The sequence below is a fragment of the Drosophila biarmipes genome, chromosome 2L (assembly GCF_025231255.1).
Source record: "Drosophila biarmipes strain raj3 chromosome 2L, RU_DBia_V1.1, whole genome shotgun sequence".
NCBI lineage: Eukaryota > Metazoa > Arthropoda > Insecta > Diptera > Drosophilidae > Drosophila > Drosophila biarmipes.
Genome location: NC_066612.1, coordinates 6,281,027 through 6,308,621, shown reverse-complemented (window position 1 = coordinate 6,308,621; position 27,595 = coordinate 6,281,027). Strand labels below are relative to the sequence as shown.

The 27,595-nt window shown below is 37.1% G+C and overlaps 1 protein-coding gene across 6 annotated transcripts; it reads right to left on the bottom strand.

The window, feature by feature from the left end:
• Positions 1–1,240: 1,240 nt before the first annotated feature.
• On the bottom strand, positions 1,241–22,134 carry LOC108027760 (synaptotagmin 1). Of its 6 annotated transcripts, none has more exons than XM_017099312.3 (11): positions 22,070–22,134; positions 20,721–21,050; positions 14,783–15,043; positions 14,066–14,325; positions 13,913–14,008; positions 13,193–13,387; positions 12,735–12,911; positions 7,583–7,697; positions 6,049–6,182; positions 3,577–3,809; positions 1,241–3,500 (listed from the first exon to the last, which is right to left on the bottom strand). In XM_017099312.3, exons 3-10 carry the CDS (start codon positions 15,021–15,023, stop codon positions 3,603–3,605), a joined length of 1,425 nt encoding a protein of 474 aa, XP_016954801.1. In that variant the 5' UTR covers positions 15,024–15,043; positions 20,721–21,050; positions 22,070–22,134; the 3' UTR covers positions 1,241–3,500; positions 3,577–3,602. The 6 variants fall into 6 exon arrangements, with proteins under 6 accessions (XP_016954801.1, XP_016954802.1, XP_016954804.1 ...); XM_017099313.3 differs by having other exon boundaries at positions 1,241–3,497; XM_017099315.3 differs by having other exon boundaries at positions 7,583–7,691.
• Between the last annotated feature and the right edge of the window lie 5,461 nt (positions 22,135–27,595).

The window sequence follows — 27,595 nt, the reverse complement described above, 5'->3', positions numbered from 1 at the left end:
TTACTCTTTGTTTTGCCATATAGTAAATATAATTTATTTAAAATTCAAAAACAGCTATAAACAGTTTATCGTAAACAACAGAACTCCGGAAAGAGTCGTAAAATTATATCCGCGAGTGTGGGTGCTGGATGAGAGTGTCGTGTATGTGGGTACATAGAGTCTGGATCTGAACCGAAGGATGGAGACCTCCCGTGAGGAGTACCGGGACCTTATGTCCCTGTGTGTGCTTATCGCTTGGTTATGTGGCTATTCATATGTATACCGTATGCCGTGATCATACTATGCGGTGCTGTCAATGGTTATGTATAATGTATCTGGCCCCCGTCCGGTCGCTGGATATAAAATGATCCCTTCTGAGGGCCCTTCCTCTGCATTACGTGTGTGTGTGTGTACGTAGCTATGCATATAATGCGCACTCTAGGTGGCCAGATTAACTCATATCAACATCGAACATTGTCCTATATCTTGGGTCTGTTGAACCTATAACGCATATTCTATATCTTGTATTTGTCGCTATTCATTTTCATTACTCGCTACTCGATCGTTCCCTCAGGTGCGCTCTATATGTAGCCCGATTCCAAGGATAAATTAAGAAATAAGCTAAGAAATTCCCCAAACTCTCTATGGAATCGGGCTGTAACTATGGTGAATGGTAGGATGATCGATCCTGATCTTTTGATCTGCTTCGATAGTGAACCCCAGTTCCGTGTTCATGCCTTTGTCTGGTGTTAAATGCATAATGCCTGATTTATCGAATATAATTACATACATACATATCTAGAAAATAAAAGTACATGGACTGCTACAGTATTTTGTTACTTGAGTGTTTTATTCTTCTGAGGCCTATTTCTTAGTTGCTTAGTTTAACTGCTCCTCCGACTTCCGTCCGCTCTGCTTTCCTCTACTGATTTGTGCTTTTGTGATGGGCTATGCGCTGCATTCTGCATTCGGCTTGCTTTGAGAACGTTTTCGAAAATAATTTAATTACATAACTAGCTGGTTATCTGGGAGGCACAACACCAAGGCGTGTGCACTTTATAATACATTCATATTTCGACTTGAGTTTGGTCAGTTCGTGGGTGTCTCTGTGTGGGTGTCCTCATGTGGCTGTGTGGGTGTTGGCTGTGTGTGTCTGTGCGTGTGTGTGTGTATGTACATGTCGTTTTGGGCTAACACTTACACGGCGTTGCGCTCAGTGTATGGGATTTTGGTACCAACTAAAAGGAAAACACAAATAAAATTTTTGCTTTTGTTTTGTTTAATATTTTTATATATATAGGTGTATATATAATTTGTTTTATTCACTTTCTCAGTTTTAATTTAAATCAATAATCAACATCATTTTATATAATTTCATATAATTTGTTTAATATGCAAGTATATATAGTTTGTTGTCTTGTTTGTTTCATTTTGTTGCTGTTGTGGTTAGGCTTCGATTTTTGTTCGTAATTTATCATTTGTTTAATACATATGTGTTTTTTGTGTGTCCTTGTCTTTTGTTGCTGTTTTTGGGTTTGAGATAATTTACAGTAATTACTTGGAAAAGCAAAGTTATTTATCTTTTATTGAACAATACTCGTAATAAGTTGTATAACTCGTTTTTCCTGGCGTCCACGTCGATTTGTTAAATTTAGATGAATTATATTACATAAATATTTTTGGTATTTTCTCGATTTGTAAGTTTGCATTCGCATCCCTTCCTTCTTCTCTGTGTATTCTTATGCATTTCTCTTGCTTCGGTGAACATAACTACAACTGTGTAAGTGTGTGTACAGGGGATACACGATCCCTAACTACGCTTTATCATTATCATTATAATATACCATTTACAGGACAAAAACATCTAATGTATTAGTTGAATTTCATTTACTTTCAATATGGAAAAAATCAGAAAATCATGGCTCATTGTTATCCCTCTGTCTCGATTTCGATTTCGATTTCGGTTTCATTACTTTTGGAGTCCCCTGCTCTTGGGGGTTTTTATTTAGCTTAATTAGCTAATTTGTGTTTTTAGGTAGGTAGAAGTTTTTGTTGCCGCCGCTTTTCCATATTAAAAATGCCAAATTCTTAGTAGGCTTGTGCAACAAGAGCACAAGGTTTTTTTTAAGTTTATATAAATGTATATTGTTTAGATGTCATATACTTGAATATAATATAAATAGTAATAACTATTATTGTTCTTAATATTTCTTTTTCTGTTTTAACATTTTGCCATAATCATTTAGTTAGTATGTATATTTTCATTAGGTCCTAATATGATTTATAAATTAAGGAATGTGGTTAAATCGGAAAGAAAATCAAATCGATTCATAGATAGTTGTAGAAACCTTAAGATTTGAGATAGAAGAAGCTTCGAACTCGAACGAAAACTGTAAGTTCTCAAAAGAAAAACTCAATTGAAATGGAAACCTTTCCCGAACTGAGCCATATTTCGCCTACTTTACTGTAACATAAGGCCGAACTGAAAAAATTCTCCCATCTGATCCGTTGTGCAAAATGTTCGATATTTTTTAAAGTTTAAACTGATGATATATTCCGTTGAAATCACGCTTCAAAGTTTAACTTTTGTTATTTGCTTTTGGTTTTCTGTTGGTTTCGGTTGCCCTTCTACTTATTCGTCTGATTTTCTTAGTCTATGCAAGGGTTATACATAATATTTATATATAATATATATTTTTTATGACTTCGCCTCCTGCCTTCCTCCTGGTAATATGTCTGCCATGTCCACGTTATTTAAACACACATAGATTTATACTTACACAGTTAAGTACGTAATGCTCAATAATTTAAACATAATAAATAATTTACATAACAGTTTAAGTTGCCTTTGCGTGCTTCGCCTCGTTTATATATGCATTAGTCAGTAATATTATTCACTAGTAATCCTTCAACGATTGAAAAACCAATTTAAAACCGGAAAGATCCCTTTAATCATTGGACTAATTTAAAACCGAAGTAAACTTAACATTTAAAAATGATACTCTCTCGGTCATCCGTTAAATAGTTTGAGTATATAGAGTTGTTTCTTAGTTTCTTTCTTTTCAATGGAACGTACTCGTAATTTTCATAGTTTCTGGAAATTCTCAAATGGGGACAACAACAAATTCATAGATCGCGAAATGAATTTCTGGTGATTATGCGTAAAATCGATCGAACTATTCGCGGTTTCCGGCCGGTGTGTGTGTGTGGGACACATTGCTTTCTATATATAGGACTTTATAGCTTTCACTTCGATTTGCTGTTCAACCAATGAGATATAACTTAGACACCTAGGGTATTACCTAATCGGCTCTTGTGTGTTCCAGTATGTTTATGTCGGGATAACTGCATAGATGAACAATTTTTGCATTAACTACGATATTTCGCTGATTGTTGCTTGTCGTTTCGGGTGAGGAGGATCGTTTGTAGCTGATGATGATGCATTCGATTTCAGTGTCTGACGGTTCGCCTAAGTGTTCTGTGGTTACTTTTATACGTTCGATAGATGTGCTGTAAGACTGCTGTGTAGTTACGGGATGTTAGGATAATAGTTCTTATAAAATGAAAGTAATCTCTTGTTTTTAAAGGCTCCCTCACCTGCTTGGGTTATCCATGGTGGCGCCTTACTTCATGTTCTTCAGGATCTCGTCGGTCTCCTCGGGGTCCTTGAGGGTGTGCCACTGGGCGATGGGCCGGCGGGGCGAGGCTAACATATCCGACCAGTGGCGCAGCTCGGTTCCGGTTCCCATGCACCCAAGTATGCAGCGGCCGATGGGCTCCGAGGTTCCAATACGATCGTAATCCACGACGGTCACAACGAGACAGATTTTCTGCGCGCGAGTGGGTGGGTGAGAGGGTTCAAGGAAAGTACCGGCATTAGTAGGGCATACTCTCTGGGTGCAGCTCTTTTATCGGTCTATATCTTTATATTTTTGAACGGGAGGTGGGGGCTTCGCTTTTGAGTTGAAGAACTTTTCGGTATTTCGATATACGTGTTCTGTTTGGGTTTTCAGTTTCTTGGGGGTAGAAGTGGGAGCTGTTGTTCGCTAACAGGCAGACACTACGAATGCTGTATGGGGAAGCGGGTTATAGACAGAGGTTTTCGGCACTACATGGGGTGTTTCCAGCCTTTTTGGCTGAGTGCTGTATATCAGAAGATTCAGTGCAGGCTAGGTTAATCGTACAGATTGTTGGTTGGAAAGTCTCCACTTTGCACAGGCACTGCGGCAGGGGTTTTTTTTTATTTATTTATTTTTAACATCTAAAGGCGTTCGGGCATTACAAAAAGCTCCTTCGAAAAGGAAAATGCTTGCTGTGGGGTATTTTATTCTTAGTATACCTTTTTGTTTTTTTTTTTTTGGTTGGTTGTGAGTTAACAAGCAGATCATGCAAATGTCTAAGGCTAAGAATGAGTAGCTTGAAATCATAAATGTTGGTAAACAAACTCAAGAGCTGCCTAAAAGCGTTCGGTTAGCGTACGGTGAGAAGCAAATGAATATGTCGGCAGATATATATGTTGAGGCGGGCATAAGTCTCGCCTCTCTTTTAACCTTTGGGGGGCTAATGAACAAATTACTTTTCTCGATACTTGCTAGCAGACACTTAAGCTGTGGCAAAAAGAAAAATGTTCATTAAATACGTGTAAACGAAAATGTATAATATTCAATCCCATTCGTCGTTCTTTGTTAATTTGTCTTGGCATGGGGGGGGGGGGTCCTACTTATAGACAGGGGCCATGGCTCTTGGACTAGCACACGTAACGTAACCGTAACAGAGTTCTCCCAGTTTCCAGATCGTTTTGGCTAAATGTGGGTTCTTGATGATCGGTATTCAATGGTGATACGCTATACTTCTCTGTGGTGGCTTAGTTTGGGTATTTATTCTGTGTATTACTGTATTTGTACTGTAGCTGTTGTGGTGCGATTGGTATTCGATATTCAAATCAGAAGACAGTGTCAAAATAATGTACCCACTGCGATTTGGCTGCTGCGTGGTGCATTATTGACGCCGCTGGTATAGGAGTTTGCGATAGTTTGTATTATGGAAAGAGTAGTTTAGGTTGGTATTCGAATTTTTGTATAAGTTTGTATATTCTGTTCTTCTTTGGAGTGAGCGTAGTGTGTGTTAGGCTCGTGCTTGGCTGCTTTTGCTTGGATGCTTTTCTGCTTTATTGCTTTTTTGTATTTTGCTTTTTGCTCGATGGCGAGCGAAGCGGGCACACTACGGCTTGCTCTCCATTCAAAATTGCGTCTAAGACGGTGTGTGGGGTTTCTAGAATCCTAAGCCACTAGGCATGCCTGCTTGTCTTTGCTTTTCCTCTTGCCAGATTGCCTTCAAATCGATCAAATACACATTTAACAAACTAAAACATAAACCAAATCAGCTGGGCTAAGCACACATCGAGGCTGGTTAAGAACTCAAGTTGAAAACAGAAATCAGAAATCAGATTCCACAAATATTTCTCAAAAACTACACAAACAGAGGCAACAAATCATAACATTGGCTAGATCTTTTGGGCTTTCATTTTTGGTTTTTGAATATTTACAATAGTAACTTAGGGATTGTCGAAAATAAAAAAAGCTTGGAGCAAATTTTGGTTAAAATTGTAAATTACAACATTTAACATTGAGTACTTTTGGTTTTTTTTTGTCTTATAGAACACAAAGATTGGTTAAGTTAGTTTTTGGGGGGAATTTAAGATATCTTTATGGGTAATACGAAGATTGGTCTCTAAGAGTGTTCGTTTGTTTTGGTTCAGAGTTGGGTGTTGTTGTCGCTTGGTTTGGAATACAAGTATTCAATATATGGATATATATACGGTATATATGTAGTATAATTAACAACAACGATTGCACGTAAGTAGGCTAGTGTGTGTTTAGAGGGAGGTTGGGTACTCAAAACTCGGTTTGGTTTGGCTTGTTTGGTAGATAGTTCAGAAGAGGACAGTAACAGTAGTAACAGTAGTAGTAGTTATAGTAGTAGGTAAGTTTGTATAGGCAGTAGGCAGTAGTAGTAGAGTAGTAGTAGTTGTGGTATTTTTATAGGATAGTATAATACATTCTCGCATACTTGTATTTGTTCAAATGGTACTTCAAATGAGAACGACTCATTATAGTAAGGGTTGAGGGTGCATTTTTTGATACTTGTCTTCTTCTTTTTCAAACGTTTGCCATTTTGCATGATTGCAATTTTCACATATGGATCTATAATATAGGAAAGAATTGAAAGAAAGAAAAAGAAAACATTTTTCGTTTTTATAACAAAGTAAAATTTTCACAATAATCTGATAAACACATCATTTTGATTTTTCTTTTGTTTTTTTTTTTTGCTTTACACACATATAAGTAATGTACACCAAAAACATTGATTAATTATGTACTTGTTATATATAGAGTAGATCAATTTATACTTTGCAAACACAAAATCAAATTAAGAGAACAACGAGAAAACAAGAAACAGGCCAAAGTGTAAATGTTTAATAAACAGAATAGATATAAATATTTAATACTAAAATATAAGGGGTGCCAAAAAAATATCCAATGATTTGAAATCACTTTAAAATATGCCCAAAAGTAGGCTGTGAAAAGCGAGTTTATCACTTCATACTTTCAGAAAATATCTAAAGTGTTTTTAAATCTCCGCAGATTTTTTGGTCACAACTAATAAGTAGAATTTTGTTTCTTTGGCTTGTTAACTTTTGGAAAATCATTTAAGGTTCACATCAATTACTGATTATACCATAGTTGAACATTTTGGAACTCAGCAACTTGTTAAACTCAAGGCATACAATTGTGTTAAATTAAGATTTATATGAAAAACATATCTGTTACGTTGTTCGAAACCGATTTTCAGAGCATTTAAAAAAATATTGGAAAATGTTCTGTTGTTTGTAAAAGCCTAGAAGAACTTTAAATTGGTTTGGATATATTCAGCGGCAACGTTTTGAATTCTTCGTCTGGCTTCAGCGACCCGAAATGATGTCGAGTGTTAAAGTTACAAAAAGTTGTACAGATTACATGCAAAAGTGAAGCTAAAGCAAGCGATTTTCGGTCATTTGATTGTTCGGCATAGAGCTTAGAGTTGATTTTGGTTTTCTATTGGTTTTTTGCCAGGCATAAGTAGTAAAAACTGTGCGAATATTTCGGGATGGAAACGTTGCCGGACGATAAATATATCCATTGATTAATGATTTAATTGGAATTAGTAGCGTACGCGAATCGGGTTAAATACGGTAAAGTATGCAAGTTGATAAATTGGCGCTAATTGATAGTTGAAAAGTAGTTGACAAAAAGTAGTTGGAATAAAAGTTGTATTTGCTCTCTTATAATTTTCCTTATTCTTATATTTTTTACACAGCAACGGTTGCCTTGCCGTTTGCTCCGCTTGAAGAAGTTAGTACGAGTATAGATACTTAAAAATCAACTAAAAAAGGGTATGCCATTTAAAACGGAAAATAAAAAGGAACACCTACGTCACACACTTAGCTAAAACTACAAACACAGAAAGCAACAAGGTCGCAGGAAGGACCGCCGAGGGCCCAACAAAATCAATATCTCAGGGCCCCGATCGGTCCCGCCCGCGCTTCGGTATAACGCCACATTACCAGACAATCCGCCCACGTCCATCTTCTTCAGGTTCTTGGCCTCCAGAATGACAACGGTTAGCTTTCCGGCAGTCGGCACATATCGCAGCGAGAAGCAGATGTCTCCCAGCTTTTCCTGTTTGACGAGATCCGGAGAAAGTTTACGGATAGGATTAGTAGGGCTTGTTCTGCTTCCTTTATAGGTATTGCATCAAACAACATGTCACACAGACTCTATTGGTACATTTACATACATATCCATTTAAAATATATAGGGGTTAATATTTTTTATATATATAGTACTTTCTATATCAAGTTGGGTCGCCTGAGTTTAAAATTATAGTTATATATTAAGTGCTGCAAGGTAGTAAATCATCTTGTCTCAGTTATTAATGGAATTGTTAGGAAAAATCACTTTTCAAATTAACCATCATATTAATTTAACCATTAGATATAAGTTTTTTGATAATTTCGATTCAAAGATAATGCCTAAGATGGGACTATGAGCAGCAAGTGAAGACTTTGAAAGAGTAAATTCTAAGGACGACCACATTATATTTCGGTTTAATAAACGACGAGCTAACGTTTAATCGAGATATACGATTTCACAATAACTAGTAAACATATATAATAACCAAGGATATCAGTGGTAATATGGGGAAATCAAATACACTCGGTATAAGTTCAAGTTTTAAGGGTTGGGGTGAACAGTACAGTATTTTTAAGCAATTGTTACATGAACTTTAGTTCTTTGGTTTATTGACATGAAACGAAAACGCCACAAATAATTACATTAAAACATTTACTGCACGTCTTAGAGCTTCGATTTTGTTAAGTGTAAATATATACCTAAACGTTTGTATATCAGGGAGAAGAGTACACAGAAAGAAAAACTCAAAAAACCAAAGAAAAGTATTAACTAAAAGTAAATTCGTTGGTATTGTTCAAGTGTTTTCTGGTTTATTAGGGGCTTGTGTTTTATTAAATTATTTATCCATACCAAAACTTACAACTTCATTTTTCTGTTATATCGTATCTACTTTTTTAGGTTCGTATTTTGTTCGTTTTTTGTTTTTCATTTTTAATAACACCCAGCTCAAAACCGACTGCGCAAAATGCAAAAATATGTTGGTTTTCAAAAATTTTCTTAGGAACTATTAAGAATAGAAGAAGACAGAGATAGAGAGATAAGAGATTGAAATCAAGCATACTTGAACCGGTTCGTATGTACATTATAGAGACTAGCTCTAGTTCAAAAACGTTCTCGAAGGTATTTCAAAATGAATAAAAATGTCAAAAATGTTCTTATACAAAGAAGTAGAAAATTTGATTTCTTATGTACATGATAAGGTACTAAAGATCGTATATTGTACAAATAAAAAAACTATCTAGATACTCGGCATTGCTAGTATTTATAAGATATACAAGACCCTAGGCTGGTTCGAACCGCTTGCAGTGGTGGTGTTTTGAGTTTCACTTTTCACTTCTTTCGAAATTCGAATTACGAGTACAACCCGAACCAATGCGATGCCAATTCCTCTCGATCACTTCTCCAAGGGCCAAACTAACCCGGGCAAACAAAATGGTATCTGACGAACTATAATTGGTTAGCTATAGAAAATGTGGTTGTGTGTTATTTGGATTAGTTAAAAAAGTTTCAAGACAGAGACAGAGAGCGAGCGAGCGAGACAGACAGAGAGCGAGCGAGCGTTATAGAGAATTTATACAGTTTGATATCGATATCGGAGTCACTTACCGCCACTTTATAGGGATTTAAATATTTCGATTCTCTGAATTCGATTTAAGTTCAGTTATCGATTTTTTGATTTTGGGTGCCTTTCAAAATATTCTTTGTTAAATGTCTGGTGAATGTCTCATGGAAACAAAAATGTCTATAATCATAATCGAAAGAAAAGGAAGGTAAACGAACGGATAATCGTAAAATTGGAAAACAAGAGATTATTGAGCATTGTTTTTTGTATTTGACTGTCATCGAAGCTCTGCTTACACATTACAGTACACAATCAAGTTATGCAAATCAAAATATAATAAGTACAGTATACACACATCGGGCGAGACAGCGACAGAGAGCTAAACACAAAAGGGTAAGACTTAAGAAAGCGTTTTACATATTTAATTCGTTCTTTGACTGATCCAATGGTTTGGCTCTTGATTTGGATACATTTTTATTTTTTACTTTTTGCAGGTCGAACAGAATTGGAACACAAACACAACGAACAGAACTTTTTAACACATTTATGACGACAACAACCAAAGCAAATAACGATAATTATGAATCTCCTTTTCGCCGTTGGTATACTTACATGGATTTTTAGGATTGTATCAGGTTTCGGATTGATTTTCCCATGGCATGAGTCAAAAATTTCGAGTACAGTTTGGAAATTTCGAGTTTTCGAATTTTGTGAGTACAGATTTTGATTTGTTTTTTGGTTTTTTTTTTAGCGATACGTTTAAAAATAATTAAAGAGAAAAATGAAAAGCGTATTAAAAATTATTGAATTCCATTTCCAGTAGAATTTTGATAAGTATCAATGCTGTTTTTGGCAAATTTCAAAAATGTAATGGTTTCCGTATAGTTTTGTAACCAATCACTGGTCTTGTGTCCGTGTTCTAGGTAGTTGTGTGGAATGCTAATACTTAGTGTGGTTTTTATATTAGTATAAAGTCGTAAGCAAAGGGAAAGGCATGCAGTAGAGTAAAAAATTGTTCAGAATGGTATATTGCAGTGTTGCTAAACTAACTGTAGTTAAGTTTTAATATTCATATTTAGAAAAGTTACAATATTCGTAATTTTGCACTAAAGCTTATGCTTATTTTCTTGGCATTCTAGTATTGGACCAGGTTTAAACATTCGCTGGATTTCGTTTCGGTTAAGTGTTAACTTCTCGTAAGTCCACCTAAATATTATAAAATAAAAATAATAATATAATCAGAAAATCGGTAAAATTAAAATGTAAAAGAAAGGTTCAAAGATGCATTCCGTTTGGCATGGATTTATCGATTCTTTTTAAATTCTTTAAACAATATTTTACCAAAATCCAGCGAGTGCCTCAAACTTTCGGCCTTCTGAAATGTATTAAGTCAGACAGTACCATTTTTCTGGCATTCACAGGCGAAAAATTAAAGCTTTTCCATTTCTGAAATTGTGTTTTTGTGTCTGTGTGTGTTTTTCTTGTATTGTGAGACGTATTTGTACACGGCTTTTGTGCTTTGTATTGGTGTGTGTTTCTTTGTGTTTGTGTGTGAGAAATTTTCAGAGCATTCATTCCATCATTTGACCAATTCAATGTAATCAATGCAAATATTTTACAACATTTCAATTTATTTATATAACTTATTATTGGTTATTCCAAAGAATTTCCTTTGTGCGTTTCGGTGTGTGTGGGGGTGTTTGTGTTACAGAGGAAAATAGAGCTGTGTTTGGGTATGTTTGGATAGTAAAAGTTCGACAGATTTTATGCAAATAACTTGGGGTGCAAAAGTTGAGTACTACTGTAAGAAAGTTATGCAAAAGTTTTCAGTATTTTCGACGCTTAATTGTTCCAATCAGAGTGCAAACAAAAACATTGTGTGAATAGTGTCGTTTTCGGGGATAGTTTCAGCAACTAATAACTAGATCAGCATGGTCAATAATGGGCGCAGGACAGTTGACCCGAAAGCGGACGGAAAAGTTTTTGGGGGAAGTGGAGAAGGCTAGAAGTTAATTGGCGGCGGGAAAGTCACTCAACCATGCTGATTTACGTTAGCTTCGTCCTATGCCACAGGGTTTCTCAACAAATTAATATTGCAGTGTGATCATTTGCATATGGAAATGTGAGAACATTTGTCATTTTTATTACATGGTTGCAAACAAGACAGCCCAAACATAGATAAATCGTTTATATTAATACAAAAATTCAACTACAATATTAATGATGCGAGAAAGTTGCAGACATAACAATATATTTCGGATATATATGAAAGATATATATATATATATAGAAAGAGACAGAGAAAAAGTCAAAGAACAATCGCTCAAGACCAAATTGATTGAAATTGATTATCGTGGCAAAGAGGTTTTGAAGATTGAGTGGGTTAGTTTTGTGGCACAATGCAATGGTTATCATAATCGTTATAGACAGCTTTTTGTGTACAAGAGCGACAGTTCACAGAGACAGAGCAGGTTATATAGAGGGAAAATCATAAACTCAAATCGTGTATGCAAAGGTGTTAAAGAGTTCTCGTTTTGTTTGGTTTACGTAAGAATTGAAAGCATGTTTTTGTATTTACCTTCTACAAAAGTTCAAGAAAACAAGAGTTTATATGTTTCGAAATCAATTTTTTGGTTTGTTTTTAGAAGGGGGAATTGGAGAAAGAGAAATTTAGAGTTTTATTTTTTGTAGTAGTTTTTGTGTCAGTTGAAAGAGTTTAAGGAAAATGATAAAATTGTCAGAGAGAAATTCAAAGGCACTTTTCCATTTGATTTTCCCCCCGTTTTGCTGTTGGTTTTCTTGTTGAGTATTGCTTATTTAGATGGCAAGATAATTTCATTTATTATTTATTTATATTTGCATTTTGAACTGGGTGTGTAAAAAGTTTCGTTAGAGACTCGAAAAACTTTTGCTTGTCTGTTCCACGAAGTTTTCGTTTGTTTTGTTGATATTGTTTCTGTTTTTGGAAAGTTTTCACTGTAATTGTCTTTGTTGCCCTGCCCTTAAAAGTACTTCGATGAGGGGTGGTGGCTCGGGGGATGGGATCGTTGACTTAAAAACAAATATCTAGTGGGTGTCAAAAATATGCTTTGATTGCTTTCTGCTGTATTTTCTCAACTTTTTTTTTTGGTCGTGGCTGAAGTTCGAATGCAAAATACACACAAAACACAATCATCGTACGTAAGGTGTTCAAGATTACAGAAGTCAACAAATATCACACGATTTCAGTGTTGGCTTGCTTTCGGCTCGATAACTCAGAGGAGAAGAAACGAACGCATAAGAAATGAAGAGAATCATAAGGAGTACGAAAGACAGAGCTCAACTGAGTTTCTTGAGTTGGATAAAAAACACTTAGAGGCACATCGAGGTTTATACATAGACAGAGAGAGAGTTACGGATAGCTTGTATAGCTTGGATAGTACTGGTGACCCCGCCTTGGACCCCGGCCCAGCGCTACATACCTGTCCGCCCTCCCCTTCAACGCTGACCAGGTCGCGCCACTCCTCGATCGTCTGCGCCAGGTCGATGGTGCACAGCGGCACCTTCACCTCTCCGATCTGGTCGTGCTTCGAGAAGCGGTCAAAGTCGAAAATGGCAAACACGAGCGTCTTGTTCATGGCATCGGCATAGGGCAAACTCTGCAAGGTAAAGGAGGTTTAGAATATTACTCTATAAATCACATGATAAATTGCGAGCAATCAAACACCTTCTTTTAAAGGAAAACCCAGAGAAAATAAATTTTTGTTTTTTATAGCATGCTTTTAGGCACTTCAAAGAGAGATTTCAATTATTTATTAATATTTTTGGCTATGTTACAGTTATTTATTTCAAAAATTAGTTAGTTAGGTATTTAATGTATTTTAATACATAAATATTCAATATTTCGATTTGAGAAGATTTACTCTGGCTAGGATCTCACCTTAAAGGTAAACGTTTCGTTGAAGACCGGACTCAGGGTCTTGCGGTGCACTTTGGTCTCGAACTTCTTTTTCTTGTCGGGCAGCAAGTACACCTTGACGTAGGGATCCGAAGTACCGCCCATATCCAGGGCGGGAAGTTCCTCAGCTTGGATTACCGTCACGGCCAAACTATTGGAGTTGAAATCGTATTCCAGCTGCAAGAGAGAGATTCAAAAGGCGGAACCAGCAGGGGATTTGGTTTTTGGCCAAAAAAGAGACAATCGAAAATGATATATTAGTCGAGGGGTAGTAAAAACCGCATATATAAGTTGTTAATGTGGTGATTAGATCTAATTTATGTACGTTTCACACAAGGATACATTCCCCACTTAGCAGAAAAAATGATTTAGAATTTTAGATTAGATTTTCCACTTAAAAAAACGAATAAGGTTTTTAATTTTTTAAGCTAAGAATAACACCCAGTGGAAACCCAATTTTAAGTTTAATGTCATTGTGTTCAGTGTGATTGAAACCTTGAAGAGGACGTTGCAAGTTTATTACAGTAATTATTGAGTATATATTGTCCTCTCTGTGAGTGTGTTCTCCTTGTCAAAAACATCAACTCTGCCCACACATATATAGAACACCTATCTGAGTTTACGTTTGGTTAGTTACGTATTCTGGGGGTTAGTTTTGGGGAAATTGTGTGCGCCAGGGAGCTGGAGAATTGGGGAACCTACCTTGAAGTTGAGACGCCCAAGCTTTTGTTCGCTCTGCTTGTCCTCCTCGTCACCCTCCTCGGCATTCTCGGTGAGTTCCTCCATATCAGGCTGAACCTATGACATACCAGAACCCAATAACTACTAAGATTTGATGGCGCGTCAGACACTTACTTTCTCCTTGTACGCCGATCCCAACAACTGTACCGACTTCATGTCGACACCCTTCTTACCCTTACCATCTTTGGTTCTTCGCTTCTTCAGGAATCTCCGCACACAGAAGAAGATTATACCAAAGACGACGAGGAACACGAGTATGATGATGGCCACCACGCCCCAGGTGGGCAGGCCCGTGCGCTCCGCGATCACCTCGGTGACCACTTCGCCGACATGCTCGATCTTTTTGATCACCGGCAATGAGGTGGTAGATGATTCTAAAAATTTAAATTTATTACATATTTTTCAAAGTTGAGAGTAACACAAATCACTGGTATCTTGAAATCACTTAAAAATGAGTCTAAAAGTATGCAATGATTTTTTTGAAATGAAATCTTTTGCCCTCTGCATACTTTTATAAACCTTTATAAGTGATTTTTGTGGAGGCTTATACATTTTTATACCTGTCTGGGTATATTATATGTTGTCTTTATAAGTGTTTAAGCGTTAAGCACCATGAACAAGAGTTTTTAAGTTATATTTTAGGAAGGATATGTGTGTATGTTTGAAAATGCGTTATATGCGTTTAATATAGTTTTGATTGATTTTAAATTTGGAATTTATCATACAATTTATTTTAAGGGTGTTCATTTAAATTTACTTTAATTTTGGATACTCCAATAAACTGTTTTCCAATTTTAATTAAAACATTTCTGGTTTGATACTCGAACTCACCCTGAGCCTCTGTTGTTGCACTTCGTGTTGTTGATTCTGTTGTTGCGATTCTTTGACTGGCCGCTTCCGCCGCCTTCTCGGCTAGGACCTCCTGCTCCTGCCTGTCCACCTCACGGAATTTGGAGTGATGTGTTTCTTCCAGCTTCTGGTCCACGGACTCCAGATCCGCTGCCGGCTCGGACGCTGGCGCTGGTTCCGCTTCCGGTTTGGCGTCCGCTTCCGATTTTGCATTTGGCGGCATTTTGTTTTGTTGTGTTGTTGCTGCAAGAATCGAAATACATTTTAGTAAACATATGGTGGCAGCTAAGCTTTAATTTTATTTCAGATCTATGTTAATTTTAATGAGGTATTTTACTAATTTCCAGGCTGTCGCCTTATTAAAAATAGCGCAAAACAAGAGTGTGACCACAAAGAAATCCCACAAAAGTCGTTAGCAACTTTTCCTACACTCGCATCCTTGAAACACTAGAAATGCGCTGACGGCGTCAGCTAAAACGGGCATTTGGGTGGTTGGGTGGTTGTAAAACGCACCAAGTGAAAGTGCTTATCCTCAGCCAACCAAGGGCACGCACTCTCTCCGAGAACCACCCAACCACCCAAGCACCCACCATATGTACATATATATATTTCCACAATGGCACCCACACAAAACGCTTTGAATGGCCGGGATCCCCCGTCCCGACTTTCTTCCGCTTTTCTACCATTTCTCCCTCTTTTCTTTCTAATTGAATTCATTAATATTAACACCGAGCTGCTGGCTCTTTTCTCCAGCTGCTTTGTAGTCCTTCTGCTGGAAATTTTCCATATTTTACTTCATTTCATTGGCTTTAACAACTTGAGCCCTATTAATTATGGACGAGGGGCGGCAGCTTGAGTTGGGTCCTCAGCTTTTTACGTTATTATCATCAGACATCCTTTGACCCTGAACAGCCAGTGTTGCGGAAACGGACTCCCAGGACTCTCATATCTCGCTGATTGGCATTAAACCGTCTTTTGAAACGGGGGTACGCATCTCTGCCTGAAATTGCCATTCGGTTAATCCATCAACAGTTGAGTGGCAGGTGTCAGGGAAATTAATATTAAAGGCCCGATTTATTGGTTTAAGGAGCCTTCTTTAAAAATGCTATATTTACATTTTTATACAACTTTATTGGGAGAAGAAAATTTTATTTTGGAACAGGTATCCTAAATAAAAAGATACTTTTCTTGTAAGATTTTTTAGGTAATAAATAAAATAATAATTCAAAGAAAATTATTAATTTGTGCTTTAAAAATTGTTCTAATAAATTAATAAAATTAAGGATATAATTTTGATTATTAGCTAATTAATAGAACCAGGAATCTTATCAAAGAAAACACACCTCAACCTTTTCAAATACTTGAAAAAAGCTGTGTCACTTAATTTTCACCTCTTGTTCCGGGAATTTCATTATCTCTATAAAGCAGCCAGAGCCAAAGATAAATTTATCTTGCCACCAAAACCACTTAGCCTCCCAACCAGAAAATGGAATCGAAAAAAATTTGGCCTAAGAGCAATTTAGAGGCAAAGTGACTCCAAATTGCTGCCTCTACTGTGGGTCCTCGCTTGTTTACTTAGCAAATGACGTCAAAGGACATCCATACCCTGATTCACGTTCACCCACACTCGCGAAGAGAAAACTCTGAAAACCCGGAGAGCCTCTTAAATGAAAAGCCTGAAGGCAGCTTTGTTTATTCGGCACCATAAATATGTTTGAAATTCTAATGTTGTGGACGGCGAGCGCGTAGAAAATTTAAATGCAAACTCTGTGTGTGTGCTTAGCAGGAAGTTTTTTTGGTGGGCGGGGCACGTAATAGAATTTGCATGGAAAATGTGCGAAATTAAGTTGTGCGGGCTGTTTGCCTCCCAGTCAAACGTAATTTTGTATTTAATTTTAAAAACTCGAACCCTTATTTGGGCTAAAGTAATTTACAAGAATTTTATATATAAAATTTAGCCCTATTAAAAGCTCTTGGGAGCAAGTTTGTGCAATTAATTAATAAACAATAAAAATAAGTTAATTTCATAATCCATTTGAATTTAAATGATATATCTTTAAGTCAACTTAAACGTCAAATGTATTAAAATAAATAAATGTAGGTCAACCAAGCCAAGTTTATTGAAATGGAAGACATAAGACAAATTTAATATTACTCACTAACTAATTTGGAATACCAAACATATTAATAAATATTAAGTAATGTGTAACGTTTGTAATGCAAAATAAAAGATTACTTTAGGGTTTCGAATATTTAATTTTTTAGAATAAAACGCAATACGATTTATACACAAAATATTAAAAGGCACCTCAGTATTTGACGTGTATCTTTATTCACTGAATGAAAACGACTGGCACAATGTACTCAATGTATTGCCAACATTAATAAATTTTTTACCCAAATTTTATATTTATATATAGTACAGATTTGTTTCTCTCTCTTCGACTTCTTATCGCTTTCTTCTCTGAGTAGCAGTTTTTAAGCTTGCCTTCGATCCAAGTTCTCCCATTATAATCTTGTTGGTATTCAATTTAAGAGCGCCAAAATTTCAGATTTTAAAACGTAATAAGAAATATATGTACTAAAATAATATATTTGAGGTAAAGTTTCTGTTTTATAAAACTTGGAAAAACAGACTCTACACACGGACATATTTCATTATCACATTTTTAACAAATAATTTATATAATTTATATCCAAAGATTTCCTTTATATTTCACTTATCAGATACCCTTTGTTGATTAAAATTCTCAAAGCCAAATATGTTTTCCCAGCCTTCTTTGACATCAAAGCCGTCAAGTTTAATATATTTTTTGAACTATAGGACCGCAGCTCTTTGGTACTTGTCCCCGGAAAATAAGTTCCCAGCCAATCAATAAATTTAAATGCATCTAGGACAAGTTGTGCCGCAGAGAGGCTGCCTGGAAACGACTTCATGGACAGGGGGAGGCAATATATCGACGTGCCAGTAAAAAGTGGAGAGCTAGAAAGTGCCACGAGTCCCCCAGATCCCCTGACAAATTGCGTTGCAGTCAGCCCCGTGGCAGTTAAATAAAATGGACAAACACTTGGCAGAAACAGGAGCAGGCGTTTCCCACCTGCCCTGGGAACCTCATCCATAATAAATGTACACGCAACAATCAGAAACACCTCCCGAAGAGTAACCCGGAAAATGGCAGTCAAGTCAGGCGAAAAGCCAAAGCACTTTGTTGTTCATATTTTATTAATGCACCAAAAAATCTTGGGCTGAATTATGTTCTCGGGCATAAGTGCAAAAGTACCTGCAAGAAGGAAAGCCTTCGCATTAATAGGGGCAGGATGTGCAGCTACCAGTACGATTTTCAGGAAGGCATAAGAAGGTCACAAATATTATATGCGGCAGTTTTGCCACAATTTTGTCATTCTGCCAGCTTTTCGTGCCACTCTATTTTTGCACACGGGTCAACGGGGCGTATGGGTGTGCTGGTAGCTGCTGTTCTGCGGTGCCCACTTGTCTGGGCCCCAAAAAAGTGGCAGCGAAATAACAAACTACGCAGTTCCAGCGATTTTGTGACGTGCCAAAGGCAAAAATTATACACACTTTGAGCCCGAAGAACAGCTGCTTTCTGTATTTGTTATTGCTCGTAGTCACACACTCGTTTTGCGGGCTTGTAAAAGGCTCGAATGGTCAGTGGGTTCATTGTTGAGCGCCCGATTGATGGGAAAACATTTCCAGTAACTGTCAAAAGTGCCATAAAGATTGGCGAAATGCCTGTTATTAAGGCCAGTTTGCTAAGAAGTTTTATACTTAAGAGGAAATGAGGTAAATGGTACTGACAAGTTTATATGTTCTGTATCCTTAAAAAAATGAAAACAAAAAAACTCTAATTAAGATAAGGATATTTTATAGTTTTTTAAATGTTTAATTACACATGCATTCTAAAAAGGAATACTTTATGCTTTTATCAAAGTTAAAAGAGTTTTTAGCTTCAAGTTCTACAGATTGCACAAAACAAATAGAAAATTTAAACTGCGAAGCACCTAAAATCTCTTTTGTATTATTTATTTGCAAAAGTATCTCGTAGAATGGCAGAAATAAAATTGAAAATTCAATTACCACACCTTTATTTGCTTTCAGTGTTAATGAATTTACTCAATACGAAGTCGCTTTTCGTGTCCTAGACCCTACTATAATATTCAAAGCCCACTTTGGGGCTCTAATCACGGGCAATATGTGGCCTTTCCAAGTAATAATTTCCACGCTCCGACCTTTGGCTTAGTGTCTATTAATAGACTGCTGTCTGCTGCTCTTCCATAAAATGTGGGCGGTGGTGCAGAAATCTGATAGCACTGTGGAGTAGGTGGGTGGGTGGTGCATTGCAGTGACACCGAGTGAACCACAAATATCAACAATTGGCTGGGGCTTCGAGATTAGGGTTAAATTCACATAATGATAAGATAATTTCGCCTCATCAAACATTCAGTGGGCAAAGCGCAGTAAAAAAGCAGTGATGTACCGAGCTGACAATCAAGCTGTCAAAACAAATTAACATTGGCCAAGGGACTGGCTAGATATAGATAGAGATGGACAAGCAGCCATTATCCATTACCGGGTCCAAACAAAAACACCATCGAGCTGGTCCGCAAAAAGGGATACGGTTCGGATCTATGGCAACATCTGTGGAACCCACGCACGTAATACGGGGCGAGTCGAAACGGAAATCGGTGGGAGGCGCTCGAAGCTCCCTTTGCGAGGAAACGGTTAAACTTTTTGGCGAGCCGGAGAGCGGAAATACGGCTAGGAAGAGCCAATCTCTCTTTGCCAAAGCCTCTCTCCCTCTCTGCTTCCTGCTCTCCGTACTGCGCACATAACCCAGAGAAGGCAACAAAATAAAAGTCTCGGTTAGCATGGCAAAAAGAAATGTGAAAAGTAATGAACATAAAAGGAAAACCATGCTAGACTCTTTGCCTAAGGAGAAAAACCAATTTTCCACATCATTATGCTTTTCGCTTTCATTGAACCATTGTCTCGGTGTTTCCAAAATCAGAAAAAGATTCATTCATATTTTTGAGTTTCACAAAAGTCCATATTCTGCTCCGTTTATCGGGCGTAAAGGGTCAAAAGAACGCGGGGGTTCGGTCCAAACTTGATTATTGGCAATTATGTGCGGTTTCCCGAGCTTGTTTGCAGCGTTTTTATGGCGAGGTTTCGGCAATGCCCTTAATAGCCCGCCCCCCGGGAATTCCAAGCCAATTTCTGGCTGTCCAGAGCTAATTAGTAAGAGAGGAGACTAAATCAAGTTTAGCTCTTGTAAGAAATGGATAAGAAAAGGCCCATGAATAAGTGATATGTGGGACTGGCGATGGGACTTGACAGTCTGGCAGTTAATAAACCTAATTAACTTAATGCAAGTATTGACCTTTAGGACTTAATGGAAAAAGAAATTGCTTAATGAGTTTTGCAGACAGTCTCTCTTGGAATTTTTTATTAACAAAATATGTTGACTATTTAATATGAAAATAAATGCTTAAAAAATAGGTCAAATGAGCAAAGTTATTTTACACTAACTAATATTCAGTCATGTTAAAATGTGTTTGTGTCTTTGACCTACTTATTTATATAAAATAATGTTTATCTTTTAAAAAAGAAGTCATTGCCAACCATTTTAAAAATAAAAAAACATTATAATATTTAAATTGATTCCTTGAAAAGTAGTTTATCTATCTTGGCCTTAGCTTTGTATAAATAATGATATACTTTTAATATATTGGTATTGTTAGGAATAAATATATTTCACTTAATAGTGCAGAACCTGATGATTAAATACCAGTTCCGAGATAGTTTTGCATCTCATTTTGTGTTTAACTCTCTAGAGCCCCCATATCACTTGTATAAGATGCCCCAAAAAGTGTACTACACTTTCGTAAACACCAGACTCACCTCCTAATCAAGAATGTTGCCAATGCTCTGCGTTCCAGACTAGCGTTAATAGCTCCTCCTGGCCCTCTCTGCGGTGCTCGATGTGCTTGTTTATCGTCCGCTTTATTGGTTAGATGATGGGTTTTGAGCAGCGTTCGGCGAAGCGGGACTCCTGCGAGGGGAGCGTGGGGCGGCAGCAGTGGCGACGGCCTGGCAGGAAGGATATGATGATGCGGGTCCTGGCGGTTGTATGTGTGTGTGAGCTGCTGCTGCCTGTTTTTTTTTTGGTTTTTGGTGGCTAGCTTTGGCTAGTGAGGCCGCGGCTCGCTAGTCTCACATGAATTTCGTATACTTTGTTTGGTAATTGTCAATATTGTGCATTTAATTGAATTTTAAATGTAATTTGTATGCAGCGAGTGAGAGAGAGGGGGAGAGAAATACAGAAAGAGAGAGGGAGAGTGAGTGAGTGGCAGAGATACGCAGCGTATACGTAATATCAAAATACAATGGTATGCGTAAATATTGATAGAGCGAATTTGGCTTTGTGTGTGTCTGTGTGTTGTGTCTCCTTTCTCAGAGCTGTATGTGTGTGTGTGGGCAGAGAGCGAAAGAGAGAGAGAGAGAGAGAGTGGGATGTTGGCGAAATCGCTTTTCCCTCGAAGAAAGCAAATTCAGGATAGATATTTTCTTAGGGCCATTTCTTCGTCCTTTTTTGTGTCTTTTGTCCTGCCTCTTTTCGCCTCAATTGAGCTTTTCTCCTTCTCTCGCACTCAGACACTTAAAGTTGACATGGAAAACTCTTTTTTTAAGTAAATTTCAATTTTTAGTTAATTATCGAGATTTGCAGGACTTTTTGTTTTTCCGAAAATCACTTTTATATTGCTTTAAATCCTAGTTTTCCCTTCGCCTACACCACAATAATTGTGTGTGGGAAAAATCAATATCCACGCAAGTGGCTCACATGCGTTTTCACTTTCAATGATAGCCCATTTTTCTGCGCGTTTCCTTCATTTTCGCCTGGCACACTGGAATTTTCAATTACAAATTTTCTTCTTTCTGCCACTTTTTTTTCACGACATTTGCTGCGAAAAATTCTGATACACAAAAAATGTTCTCCTTTTTCTTTTGTCAGCGCGTGCTAAACACTCGCACACACGCACCCACACAGACACATACACACGCGCACAACACTTTTCGGGGCTTTCCCTGGCGTTTTCATTTATATAACAAATGGCAAAACACTTTCACTACATTGCTTCCATTTCGACCAATTATTTGCTTAATTTTCATTTTGTGAATATTTTTCAGAGATTTTCCTTGGTTTTTGCAACTTTGTGTGGAGACTCTAGAATTTTTACATTTCCATTCACCTTCAGCCTAGCGCTTTGTACTTCAGCAGTCAACTTCCACGGTCGATGTTCATTCGCGTTTTGGCCCACACGCTCCAGGAGCAGCGAGGAAAAGCTTGGGCCACTCGCGAAGAGGCGCGAGCGAACCGGTTGGGGCATCGATTTTGGCTCGTTGGCTAGCGGGCGACCGGGGCTCGGGTCGCGTGGTGGAGCTTTTGGCCGGTGGAGACCTCGGAGGAGAAGGGTCTCGGCCAGCTCTGCTCAGTACAGCCGCTACGCTTTCGGGATCTTAAGAAGGATAATACTTAATTTTATTTTTTTATTATATCCCTAAAATATGTTAAATTACCTATTATCTGTGGATAGATTTTGAAACATTTTATTATTTATTTTTATGATTACTTACTTTTTTTTTTTGTTTAGTTATTAAATGTTTGATTAATAAAGACATGAAATAATTTTAAATAACCTCTTATCTATGTACAGGTTTTTGAAATATTTTATTATCCTGATCACTTATATATTTTTAATTTCTTAATAAAGGTAAGACATTTTTATTTTATTTCATTATTATTTAATTTTTTATTTTTATTCCACTTATTTTTTAATATTTTAGTTATTACATTTTAAAATTATGTATTACTTATCAAAAATTTTTAAATGTTCATAAAAGTCCTATTTCATACCAAGAAAATCCTGACGTTTTTCAAAGTACTCTTATTCTTTTCCATTTCTTCTGGAGAAGGTAAACATCTGACTTGAGACCACATGTAAAGTTAAAAGCTCGCGCAAAACCTGTTCGCAGGATGTTTTTCGGTGCATGCGTACTGGCACGGAAATGTCTGAATGACACAAAGTGGCCAGCAAGGACATTCCTAGAAAGTGTGGGGGTGGATTAAGTTTCAATTTCAAACATATTTTTCCGGGCTTTTTAAGAGACGTTTAAAAACCAAAAAGCTTTCCCTTAGAACAAAGATTTGACGTACAGATGGCGGCAGTATATTATATTTTGTTTATATTACGATAATACAAAGCTAAGGAACTTATAGAAATTTTAGTGGAAGAATACAATTATTTTTAAAACACATTTATCAAAAGATTTTATCTCAAGTGTAAGGATGCATCTCAATAAATTTTTATGTGGCCTACTTTTGGGCTGGCCTGGCTTATTAAAATATTAGCTCACTGTCAATATTTTTTTAAATAAATAAATTTAAAATACATTTCTTTGAATTTTTAAATGTGAACCTTTTAGATTTTACAATACGTTCTTACCTACGGAATTAGGTAACTTTTGCATGTAAAATCTTTATAGACCTTAGTTTTCTATAATTTAAGTATTACAACATACTTTAATTTTAATAAGACATTGCATTTTTATGGATTATAAATCAATCAAAGGGCTTTTAAATGGTTACATAAGAAAAAGTTAATTAGTTAATCATCGAAAACTTTATGTTAATAAACTTAAATTGTTATACGTTATTATACCACCTTCAATAATTTTAGTTCCTATATTTTCTTTAAACTGAACTGGCTGAAATTAAACTTCTATTGTTTTCCCACCCACCAATGCGCTATAGACTTAATCTTCCGTGATTGGCAATCATTGGCAATCCTTTACGACAGGGTACATAAATCACGATATTGGATAGTGCTCACCTTCACGGCCGAATCGCGCGTTGGGCCATGCCCCCGGTTCGTGATTCCCCATATCGTTTATCTTGGGAACCCTTGGGAACGGCAATCAGTAATCGCCGCGAAGAAGTTAATTAAACGGCCGCTCCCCGGGCTCAAATCGAAGCCAGCGATCGCGATCGATCGCCCTGATTGATGATTGGGCCGCAGAGCGGAATGTAAACACGCACTCGCTCACGCACTTGTCACCTATCACTCATCGCTGGCCACCAGCTATCACCAGTGGCCGGTGGTCGGTGGCCAGTGATTACCGACTACTCCACATAGCCAGTGGTGGTGGTGGTCAATGGGCACTTGAACTTGCTCCCGGCGGCGATAAGGAGGGCGGCACGCGCTCGATCCGGCTTGGCCGTGGGGCAATTGCATTATTGGGGCTATTGGGGATTTCAATTGGAGCAATTCGGATGACTTATGCTCTTCGCTTTGGGGCAAGCGATTTGGTGAGGTAATGGTTCTCTCCGTCTATAAGCCCTACTTCTACGTTCTTCCTGCCTGCATCGCCCGATTAGATTCCCCCAATCAACTGATTTGTGGTTTTTTCCTATGTTTTTATTCTCCGGTTTCGTGTGGTATCAATGTTTTTGGTGGTCGAGGTTATGGCAAGGCTACACGTGCCCCTAATTTGGGCTATTAGTTTTCATACTTTGCATTCTAATCAAGAGTTGCACTAATCAGAAGAAAGCTTTTAACCTATTTAATCTGCTTTCCAAAATTGATTATTCCACCATGTTCAGACTTTGTCTTCAGCGCCTGTATACTAAAGTGAATCATTTCGATTGCGTTTATATTTCACACTTAGAAAATATATTAGGATTCCAACGTGGAAGACAAAGGTCTATTGGTCTACGTTTAATAAGCTTATCTTTGAATTGCTCGGCATGAAGAACAATCAAGTTATTAAATAGCTATCATCAATACTATATATGTTAAAGTGGTTATTTTAACAGTATTAATACCACAAGTTTGAATGCCTCCTATTAAAATATTATATATTTAAATTACAAGAAAGTGAGACTTTTCAGTAATGAGCTTTATATCTCTTACAGTATAAAAGGATATTGTTGCTTGAGAGATGGTCTCCTCATAAATAACCCAGTAAATATTCTGAGTGTATCTTTTTACACAGAGTTGACAGCCAGATGACAAAGTCAAATGATTAACTCGTTTTGACTTTTCATTAACACCTTTCCGCCCAATCCAAGCCATGTGGTGCGGCATGGCTAGAGTATCTTTTCGGGACCATTAAAACTGAGCACATCAATTCGAAAAATAAAACGCTACTCATGGATGCTAATTTTAGACCCCTCCCCCGCACACTACTCGGCGATAGTGAAGCCATCTTTTATTTTTAAAATGGGCAAAAAAGTGTTGGGCACAAAGGCAAGTCATCCGCTATTTGTAGCCTGCTATTGTGTGTGAAAAACGTCATGGGCTGGCATTCGTGGGGTCTATAGTAGGTCTACGCATCATCCCGGTCGCTCGGCGCCTCGAAATTCCGGCTGACACGAGGTGGATGCGTGGACGCCTTGGCAACTCGAGTTAATTGCTCTTTACTGCAGCCCAGATGATTGAGTGAATTGAGTGAGACGATTCGATAAAATGTCGAATTTGGTTCACACACACGCCTGGCGCATGACTCGTAAGTGGACTTTGGTCCCGAAAAAGATATAAATATAAATACAACCACTTGCGTGGTGCCATGTCGAGTCCGCCCGATCTCGTCTAGCCTGTCTGTCTGCTGCTGCCACTCTGGATGCAGATGCGTCCAAAGTCCAAGTGGTCAATTCTTCCCATCATCGCGGCGCAATGCCGTTCATGGCTTGGCAATTACTACGCTCAATATCAATTTGTTCGCACTTACAGAGCGAACGGAAAGTTTCCCCAGCGAACTGAAACTGAAACTGAAACTGATTAAGTGGCCCCCTCATTCAGCTGGATTTTTAATTAATTTCACTTCTTTTAGCCGGAGCTGTTGAATTATTTTTGGCTCGGCTCCGATTATCTCCTTGAGGATTCACGCTGAGCCCACATGAACAGACCACAATGGAAGCACCACCTGTCGAGACCCTCGAACCTGAGCACATGTTAATTTGTTTGCTAAGTGGTTAGTGGCCAGTGTTTCAAGGCGGCTTATCGGTCTCAATTTAGGCCTTTCCAAGTGTGATTAAAAAAAAAATAATAAAAACAAATTGAAAACATATGAACACAAGAATAAGTACTTGTTTATGTTACCCATTTAATAGGTCAAGTGACCAAAACAAAAAAACCAACAAAATTAAGTTCACCTGATCCCAATGAAAAATAAAACTTAATAATGTCAATTAATTTTTTCTACCAACTTTAATTATTTTTTTGTTTACCAACCACAAATTTTTTGTAGCAACTGCGTATTTTTTTTTTAATTTGGCCGATTAAATATACAAATCTAGATTGCCTTGACTAAATGTTTGCCCTGCCGTATATATTTTACTAATCTGCGCTCTAATGATTTTTTTGAATTACTTTTTATAATTAAATCGAAAGTCGTGGGTGTTATCAATGGTTATCAAAATATATATATTAATACAGTGTATATTTGTGTTTATGTCTGGCTACTTTCCGGTTGTCAACAAGAAATCCTCTGTAATCAGAAGACTTTGTTCTGCTGGCCGGCTTGTTAACCTATAAACCCAGGAATAGTTAAACTACAGTCTTATCGTTTTTCGAACTAACTATTTTTCAAACCACCTAGTAAAATCCATATTTCTGGATAAAATTGTAGCATTTATTTTCCAAAAATGTTTTATGATTTTAATACTGAACTTTAAAGTGAGTGAACTTTAAATCCCGTGCATTTATTTTCCTGATCAAATGCAAGGGCGAAGTCTAGACACTGAGGCCATCTATAATCATAGCTTGCGAATTTAATTATTCAGCATATAAAAAACGAACTATTAAGTGTAATATTTAACTTTTAACAACTAGTTTTCCAGATTTTTTTCAAATTAGTTTCCTATTCTTTATAACTAAAGGGGAATACCCTACCCCTATCAAGGGTATACAAGATGGGAAGTAAAATAATCGGTTCAGTGTTTATTTTATTATGTCATTAAAACACTGTTTCATCTAAAAAATGTATTCCAGAGGCCTGACCACGATAAGCCGTACTTTGTGACGTGTATTTTAGCACGCGCGCCACAGCTAAATGTTAGACGTAGGTTGGGAACAGATCGTGCCTCGATCCTGACTTTATAAATTACGAAAGGTATAACGTACACTTCCAGCGCATTCTATTGAGGTGAACGCTTTATTGGATGCCTCAAGGTAACAACAAAACTCGAGACGGATTTAATCAGTCGATTGGCATGAGGTCTGAAAGTGAAACACGGCGATACGGAATCAAAGTCAAGTTATAAATTATATAAACAATTTACATATTATAAGCCTCCATGGTTATCTTAAAAGGCCCATGCTCGTCGCACGTGAAAACCTACAAAATTATGATATCACACGTGCTAATCAATTGTATTAACAACCAAGTCAAAACAAGATACTTGAAAAAAATCGAAAGAACTCACCGTGAGTTGGTCAATAAGGAAAGGATTAGAGGCCTAATAGAAAAAACAAAAGCCAGAACTTTGAACTCGATTATGTGATCATGGAAGGGAGTTCTTTGATACTTGTAGAAAGCATATATTTTATATGTATACTTAATTTTTTATGTAATAATAATAATAACCATCGTGGTCAAGGTCTTAGATAAAATTGTAACCATTTTTATTTTTAGCAAAATGACCTTTATATTGCTTGGTATATCAATAAACTGATATTTTATTGAACATATCGATTTTATCGATATCGATTGGATTG